The sequence below is a fragment of the Hordeum vulgare genome, chromosome 6H (genome assembly GCF_904849725.1).
Source record: "Hordeum vulgare subsp. vulgare chromosome 6H, MorexV3_pseudomolecules_assembly, whole genome shotgun sequence".
Classification (NCBI taxonomy): Eukaryota; Viridiplantae; Streptophyta; class Magnoliopsida; order Poales; family Poaceae; genus Hordeum; species Hordeum vulgare.
Genome location: NC_058523.1, coordinates 537,579,912 through 537,588,902, shown reverse-complemented (window position 1 = coordinate 537,588,902; position 8,991 = coordinate 537,579,912). Strand labels below are relative to the sequence as shown.

The following is an 8,991-nucleotide window of genomic DNA, read 5'->3' as shown; positions in this document are numbered from 1 at the left end:
GGCGGCGGCGGCGGGGGGGTAGGGAAGTGGCGGGGGCGGCGGCGGGCGAGGGAACTGGCGGCGGCGGTGGCGGCGGCGACGGCGGCGGCCGAGGTGGGAGACGCGAGCGGCAGCGCGAGCGGGAGGTGCAGACGCGAGCGGCTGGAGGAGACGAGGAGTGGATAACGCTATGCGGTGGGCAGTGTAGGAAAAAGTCCCAAAAAAGTCCCTGCCACAGGTACTTCTCCAAATAGTCCCAAACAGCACACTTTAGTTCCTAAAAGTCCCTCCTATTTGTTTCACATGAAACTTTTTGAGACTTTTTTTAGTCCCTACACCAAAAAGTCCGTGAAAACAAACACCCCCTAATAACGCCTGCTGCATCACTGTCAACAGGGCGCCACGGTCTACATGCATGTCATTGTCTACTCATGACAGAGGCCCAGGACACAAGCGTGCATTAAACAAACGTGTACGCTAGGACCCCCGGTGCAGCTACAGCTACTAGGCGACATCGGAGGGCAAGCAAATAAATTTCCTACTAGTAAAAAAAGGCCTGCACATAGCCTATAGGGAGCGCACACAGCTACTACTCGTACCAGCGCCCAGCGGCGACTGTAGCTAGCTGTACTCAGGGCCGGGCCGGTCAAATCCGGGGCCCTGTGTCAAACTAAAAATTGGAACCCTATTTAGAAAAAAACTAACGAAGAATTATAATATACATATATGTTGCAGGAAAAATTATAATCTTACATAACAAGTGGACATATAAAAAAGTCATATCTGTCCATACCATCTTTATAAGATGTATTAATTAAATTTTCTTCTTGTGTTTTTCTCTTACGCTTATAGGCACCAGATATTTTTTCATGATAATTCAAATCTGCATTACTAAAACACAAGATAAGGAAGATGAATTAAATAAACTTGAGAATCATGTGTCAATGTTTGGTAATTAGACGAACCGTCTAACTCACCTCTGTCCGATAATACGGATACACTGTGATTTCTAATTAAGGAGATAAAAATAAATCTCTAAGGAAGTAACGATCTCTGTCAAAAATTAATTAAAAAATTAGAAATGAAAAGGAAGACCTAAAGTTAGTAAAAAAATGCTAATCAGGTGCTAATGCTAAACCAGTGCTGTACAAGTGTAGGTTCAGGCTGCACTTATGAAGGCATCAGATGGATCTGTCAGTGCTATATTAGCGTAGGTTCAGGCTGGATCTTTTATCCTGCGATGGTTCAGGCTCGATTTGAAGCTCAAGGCAGGGTAGATGTAATGGAGCGGTAGCCGGCAGTGCACAGTGGCAGGGGCGCATGGCAGATGGCACCGCACCGCAGTGACCGCACAACGGCAGGGCCAGCCCGCCAGGCCTGGCCAGGGCACAAGCGCAGGCGAATCGTTGGCCCTGTTTGGATGGCTAGAGGTTAGAGTTAGTTTCTAACTTTAGTCTAACCATAAACTAACTGTAGTCTTTGGTGGTGTTTGGATTTAAAGGTTAGTTTGACAATAAATACATCTTTTTCAATCATGTGTCTCTTTTAAGCAGGATTTGTTGTGGCCAGCTCTTGTGTGGCCTCCATCAACTCACAAATGAAATAACCTGGGCGGCTTGGTGCGGGGCCTGGGGCGCTCTGGACGGGACGAGACGGAGGTGGCCGGCTGGGGCGGACGGACGGAGGTGGCCGGCAGGGGCGAGCGCGGCCGGCGGTGGCGAGTGGATGCGGGAGGAGGACGTGGCGGCGTTGGTGGTGAGCGCGGCCGGGGCGGGGGTGGGGGCGGGTTGCGGCGGCCGGCGGGGGCGAGCGCGGCCGGGGCGGGGGCGGGCTGCGGCGGTCGGCGGGGGCGAGCGCGGCCGGGGCGAGGGCGGGCTGCGGCGACCGGCGGGGGCGAGCGCGGCCGGCGGTGGCGAGCACGGCCGGCGGTGGTGACGAGTGGGTGTGGGAGGAGACGGAGAGATGGGAGGAGATAAGATGCGGGAGGAGGGATTCGGTGTGGCTAATTATTTTTTTATGGATCCACCACAAGTAGCTCCAATTAGCACCTCATCTCAGGGATAGTTTTTTAGGTGGGTTAGTTTCCATCTAACTCAAACTAGCACATGTGTTTGGATGCTTTGAGGGTTAGTTCAACTCCAACTAGCTCAAACTAGCTCTAGCACTGGGATCCAAACAGGGCCGTTGAGAGGATGAGATCACGAGAGGAGACAACGACCAAGCGTTTCGGCAGGCTTCGGCATGATCGCCCGCTATAGCCTCGCGGCTCGCGTCCTCCCCTCGATACGATAGACTCACCCTCGTCGCCCCACCGGTCGAAGCCCTCGTCGTTCCCTTTGATCTGCTTCGGCCCAACACCAGCCCAGTTTTTCCCTTTTAATACTAGGCCTATATAATTTTTTTTGAGCCCCCTGTATAGGCCGCACAGATGGCATCACTGTGGGCCCGGCCCTGGCTGTACGCTCAGCCCAACGGCGCCCAGCAGTGAAGATGAAACACCGAAGTAGACAGCGTTTGCATATAGGCCAGAAATCAATGGCGTTTCTATATGAAGAACCAACACGATCTAGCTCGGCGTTTTCATGTGGAGCAGGTAGACAGGCGTTTCTAAGTTGGGTAGAAACGCCACGAACTGTGGCGTTGTTAAAAGGGTCAGATCGTGAAATATTTTCACGTCAAATTCATTTTGTGTCATTCTTTGTTGATAAGGTTAGAACAATGAAAAAACTCCAATTAACATCAAGAAGTGATCATTGTAACCGATGTATAACGATTGCTCATAGGAGGTCATGGCGATGGATACCGAATTGGTGTTGTATATGGAGACGGTGATGATGGAGCGATGAAGATGATCACAATGGATAACAACGACTTCGAATTTCCCGGTCAAAGGTGCCGGATCCAGCGGGGTCAGACCCTTTGGGAGAGAATCTAGGGTGCTCTAGAACAGTGGCGGAGCCAAGAATAGTTCTTAGGTGTGGCAGATTTTATGAAGAAGAAAACCGTGTATAATATAACTATATGCAAAAGCTTACTTATACTATGTATATATACTTTATGTATAGCTAAAACAACTCAAATCCAGAAGCTAAGTATTGACACTCACATACCTGACTAGTACATGGATGACCGGTCACCAATTTACCATCTATATAAACTCGACAGACATAAAGATCTTCTACAAAACCTATAATTTCTATGCTGAAAATCTACAGAGATCTATAAGTCGTATATAAATCATGAATTAGTAGAGCTTATTTCCGTAGTGTCCGAAAATACCTTTCATTATGTATTGGTTCTTTTGCGTCGGCGCCGTATGCGTATATGGACGTAATACCGTAATGGGCTTGCTGCTCCCTGGTCGTCGCTTCACCAAGTGTCTTGCCTCGCCAGCAAATGTCCACTGGTTGTCTTAATTTGCACGTGTGCAAGTGCGGCCATGGTGCCGTTAGTCCGAGCCAACTTTACATGCCGCCTCTCTGTAGTGCATTATGACGATTGATAGTGTCCAGTGTGATCACTTAATTGATTAGTTGCAGGTGCAGAATCAAGTTTGAAGACCACACCACCAGTGCATCACACCACCAACACGGCCAATAAAGAACCAGACTGTCAGGCAAGTGTGGCTAGCACTACATATACCTACTATTTGCAGCTTGGTTGGCGTACGCCAAACGAAGCTATATTGCTGGCTTCGCCCCTGCTCTAGAAGCCACCACGACATAGTAAAATCATGGAAAATAGGACGTGCCCAGAGGACGAATGGGTGCCTGCCGCAAAAAGAAGAATCCTAAGGCATCCTAGTGGGCCCTAGGCGGTTATTCCAAACGCCCCATGGGGTGCATGACCTAGGGTCATCTGGGCCAATAGCTCCTTTTTACCTACATTTCTTTGTAGTATTTTTGGTGGCTTTTCAGTCTATTTAAAAATGTCTTTTACATTGAATATTCTCCTAATTCTAGCTTAAGTAGGTTTTTTAGCTTCCCCTTTGCAAATCTATACATATACGAAAATGGAAGTAAAAAGTAGAAGACATTATTGAATATGTATGATGAAAGGGCAAATTATCTTAAAAAATAGCGATGCAAAATGCACACATTTCCAATGAAATAAAAATCCATATTAATCTCATAAAGTAGTTGGCATCCTCTTACCTTCTAAGAGGTAATAGCGGATACTAGCAATTAGATTGTCGGAAACAAATAGGTCTCATTATTTGGGAGTATTTAAACTCATAGCTTTATTCAACCATATGCATTAGGAATGGCTTATACATCAAACTTTAAAAGCAAATACACACATACATATATGGCAACAATCCACCAGCCTTATTAGCAGCAAGTAATACACCTTATATAAATGAAACGCAAGGAGTAATATGCATGCTTGATTACATGGAAATGAATCAACGAGAGTCGTCGTGGTTGGGCATGTAGTAGCGGTTGGTGAACCACTTGGTGTCGGCGGGGACCTTGACGCCGTCGGCGTTACGGTACCAGGCGTAGTATGCGTGCGTGCGGTTCTTGATGTCCAAGATGGCATGCCCAAAGCTGGCCTCCCGGAACGCCGAGTAGCTCGGCTGTGGCTCCGTCATGCTGTCGGCAAGCCCCTCTATGTTTCCGCCATCGCCGATGGTCATGTACACGGGCGCCCGGAGGTCCCGCACCGGCTTGCACCTCCCGTCTGTGATGTTGTACTTGATGTTGGACACCCGGTGGCTGCGCTCATACGCGTGCACGTGCCCGGAGAAGACGAGGTCGACCCTGGCGTCAACGGCCCACTGCTCGAACTGCACACGCATCGGCTCACCCTCCATGTAGTGGAAGTTGTAGCTGTTGTACCACGGCGAGTGCGACGCCATGATCAGCCATGGCGTCTCGCTCCGGTTCACCCGCTTGAGCTCCGCCTCCAGCCACTTGTATTGCGGCGTGTACTTGCCGAACGCGGAGTAGGAGGAGAGCACAATGATGTGGGCGGAGGCAAGCTTCACCGAGTACCAGTAGGGCTCCGGCGAGCCGCTCGACCGATGCGGCGTCGGATACCGATGGGTGAAAGGCTTGAATGGCGTTGTCTCGCCCTGCAACCATGCGTGCAAGCAGCAACCGTACGTGCCATTACTGACTGAATAATCCACATACAAAACGAATGTACAGACGATCGATCGAGTTGAATCCATGGATCTACTTACTAGCTCCGGGGCGTAGTCGACCTCGTGGTTGCCGGTGACCCAGATCCATGGCTGGTAGGCGACGCTGCGCTCGGAGAAGCGGCCCCATGTGTCCCAACGATTGTTGTCGTGGAGGGGATGCTTGTCAGCATAGGATAAGTCACCCATAAAGAGCACCGCGTCGCCGCCGGTGGCCTCGTAGTGGGTCAGTGTGCTATTGGAGTCGGACGTCTGGCCCAAGTCGCCGATGAGCCCTAGCCGGAGGGGTACGTCCGGGCCGGGCTTGGGAGGAGTGGTGAACCAAAAGGTCCGCACCGTGTGGCCGAAGCCCATGGCGTAGTAGTACTTAGTGCCATGCTGGAAATTAATTAACGCAAGTTTATCAAAAAGAATCAACACAAAGGTTACTCAAAATTCTGGAGCATATCATGCCTAAAAAGGTATTTCCTCCATTCAAAAACAGTTATCTTATGAAAATAATTGGAGTTTTGAAATTATCCTAAGTCAAAAGTTGGACCTGGAGGTGAGTCTGAAGAAACAAAACATTCATACTGAATTTTTACAACTTTTTTTTTATCATATCATAGTTGTAGTTAATACTGCCTCCATCTCCAGATATAAGATCTTTTTGTAGGCTATAAAATGTATATTTTGAAAGGGAGGTAGTATTTGTAATCTTAATACTAAAGTTACAATATCTCTCATTAGAAAACTTGCATGTAGTATGTAAATTTTAATGTTGTGTCACAAGACACATTCATATTTTTCTTACAATACATTACACCTTAAAAATATATTAAAACCCAATCCCTAAGAATGTTAGAAAATAACACACAATATTAGCATATGGGCGTATCCATAATTTTTAGACAGTAACTATTTACTGATCATGCATAAAAGTCATATTTTGCTTCTGAGCTCAAATCCGTTCCAGTGAACAGTAAAATTTAAAAAATTGTAAAAATATTAAAAAAAGTTTTTTTATAAACTTTGACAAATATTTTACATGCATACAAAAATTTAATATGAAATAACATTCATGAAAGTCGTGGTGAAAAAACAAAATGAGTAGTCCAAAATGTATTCAAAACTAGAATTTTGGAGTATCGATTTTTTTTTTGCCATGACATCCACGAATTTTATTTCGAACTGAAATTTTTCAAGCATACAAAATATTTGTCAAAGTTTATCACAAAAACAATTCATATTTTTTTTAATTATGTTACTTTTTTTAGTTTTACTGTTCATAAAAAACATTTGAGCTCGGAAGCAGAAACTCCATGTCCGATCGTGTACTCCTTGTTTTAGAAAAGGCCTATAAATTTTGTCTCAAGTCAAATGGTGCATGTTTGATCACGTTTGTAGAAAAAATGGTTAACAACTGCAATATAAACTTACTATCAGTAAATACATTGTCAAATCATTTAAAAAATACATAGTCAAATATATTTTTATATTATACCTATTTAATAATTTAGTTGTCGATTTTTTATGATAAACTTAAAATTTACATGTCTTCTTCCAGATGACGGAGGAAGTACAACATACACTAACAAAATTATTATGTTGTTCTTGAAAAGATAGTATGTGAGGGAATGGCCACCATCCCTCGCGGCCTAGGTCGGTTGACGTTAGACAATATATAACCTTTTTTTTTTTGCGGGTAAGACAATATATAACCATCCTCTATCACTTTGTCCATATATGCCCCATCCCATACCCCCAAACACATTTCATGTCCCTGTGTCTGGATTGTTTGGAAACCCCAAATCCAATGCACATTAGTATTTTCTCAGAAGAATATGTGAACAGGATATGAGGGTGTCTGGAAAGTCCACCACGTCAGGTTTGGCCCATGCCAGACCATGTTGTCTTTTTTTATTAGGTAGATGCATTTAGGCCTGGAATGGCACTGCCCAAATTACCACAATATATCAGGTCTTACAAATAAATAGAGTATATTTAATAAAAATGTTAACTACTATAACTAGAACAGTGAAAAAAAAAATTAGTTACGTGGTGATTAGTGAGTGAGTTATTGTGTGCGTGAGTGAATTCACCTCGAGGCTGGTGAGCGTGCAGTGATGGATGAACCCGGAGGTGTAGTTGTGGTACTTGTAGCGCGTGTGCGTGCCCTCGGCCGCCATGTCGAGACTGCCCATGGCGCGGCCGTACATGACGGTGCTGTTGCCGACCTCGTCGACGGTCACCCACGACACCGTCATGGCCGTGCCGGCCTGGTCGCCCAGCGTGACGTGCACCTGCTGGGGCGCGTTGTGCCCCGGCGGCGTGGCGAAGACGTCGGCTTCCAGCGGCATGTCCTCCGCCGCCTCCAGCCTCCGCCGGTACGCGCTCGTCACCCCGCGCGCCTCCGCCCGGACGAGCAGCGCGGCCAGCAGCACCAATGCGGCATTGAGGCACCGATGCCGCCCAAGAGCACCCATGGCCGGAGGTCGATCGACGGGAGCACGCACGCACGCACGCTGTGGCACTGTGGCGCCGTGCTGTTTGCTGCACTGAAATCGCCTGCTCCCGGGTCCATTATATCATGGCGAACAATGGAGCACGTGTTGGGTTAACGATTTGCAACGATGGCATCACGACGACGGGGATGGATCGAGCCTGCGATTCCAGCCTCAAATGTCACTCTCACGGGCTCACGGGCTCACCCGGCCGGCATTTCTCATACGAATTTAAATTTGTCACTATTGCATTTATCCTGGTGGCGGTGGGTGGATAATAGCAGATATCCCCTGCAAAAAAAAAGGATAACAATAGATACCATATATGTCGAAAATCTATTCACGATCGTAGCGCTTATCGGGTAACAACATGGGAGGTCGACGTGGATGGAGAGAGTGAATGGTTTTCAGTGTCAGATGCTAACTTGCTAAATTTTTTGCCAGTATATTTTGTCACGTGGGCCATCTCGGCTGAATAGGCCTAGACAGCCTAACAACAACTCTAAAGCTATCTATCTATCTATCTATCTATCTACTCTCTCTATTTCTAAATATAAGTTTTTTTTAACATTTCATTAAAATACTACATATGAAACCCGTCTATGATGAATAGGCCTAGATAACCTAACTGTAACTATAAAGTTGTCTATCTATCTACACTCTCTATTTCAAAATAAGTGCCTGATTTGAAAACGAAGGGAGTATCTACCTATCTACCTATCTATCTATCTATCCATCTAGGCTTAGACAACTTAACAATCGGTTTGTCCCTCTCAATAGTTGTCGTCTCCTCCCTCTTCTTGCTCCCTCCCCCTCGTCACTGCTAGACACGACCTGACACTGGTCAATGAAGGTCATAGCGGGTAGGTCTGGTAGCCATCGTTGATGAAATGTAATATATGAGCGACGAATTGACTCAGAAGGTATGGTTTTGTAGTGGTGAGGATGATGTTTTGGGCTCGAATGGTGATCATTAGTGGCGAGGTGTCGGTTGTCGTGATCCCATCCACAGATAAACGGACAAGATTGTGACCTTCTGCATGCCAATGAGGCGGTCCTTTGCTCCGGAGCATGGATGGTGTCTTCGCCCTACACTGCTAGGGGGTTGTACCCCCACAATGTATACTCTACCATGGCTTTTGCATGTAGGCGCATCTATGTCTCACCTGATGCGAGACAGACGGTTGCCTTACGTGTGAGTAGCTACAAGGAGCCGGTAGTGGGCCAACGCATAAGGACATTGAAGCCATGGTGATGTCATACTAATTTATTTTTATTTTTATTTATATCTTAATTGAAAATATTTTTAAAAACTTAAATTACTTTAAAAATAATAAAAAGACTTTGAAAATTGTTAACAAAGTATAGAAAATAATTAGGCAC

At 46.2% G+C, this 8,991-nt stretch overlaps 1 protein-coding gene across 1 annotated transcript; it reads right to left on the bottom strand.

Moving 5' to 3' along the window:
* Positions 1 to 4,204: 4,204 nt before the first annotated feature.
* LOC123405009 (purple acid phosphatase 2-like) lies at positions 4,205 to 7,672 on the bottom strand. The gene is made up of 3 exons (XM_045098885.1): positions 7,207 to 7,672; positions 5,168 to 5,503; positions 4,205 to 5,056 (listed from the first exon to the last, which is right to left on the bottom strand). The coding sequence occupies exons 1-3, from the start codon at positions 7,588 to 7,590 to the stop codon at positions 4,385 to 4,387; spliced, it is 1,392 nt and encodes a 463-aa protein (XP_044954820.1). The 5' UTR covers positions 7,591 to 7,672; the 3' UTR covers positions 4,205 to 4,384.
* Between the last annotated feature and the right edge of the window lie 1,319 nt (positions 7,673 to 8,991).

Bases quoted from the DNA above. Each gene is read 5' to 3' on its own strand.
- LOC123405009 (XM_045098885.1), bottom strand. From the start codon at position 7,590: ATGGGTGCTCTTGGGCGGCATCGGTGCCTCAATGCCGCATTGGTGCTG. The intron at 5,504-7,206 runs GTGAATTCACTC...ATTAATTTCCAG, and splicing joins GCACGCTCACCAGCCTCGAG to CATGGCACTAAGTACTACTA. The intron at 5,057-5,167 runs GTAAGTAGATCC...GCATGGTTGCAG, and splicing joins TCGACTACGCCCCGGAGCTA to GGCGAGACAACGCCATTCAA.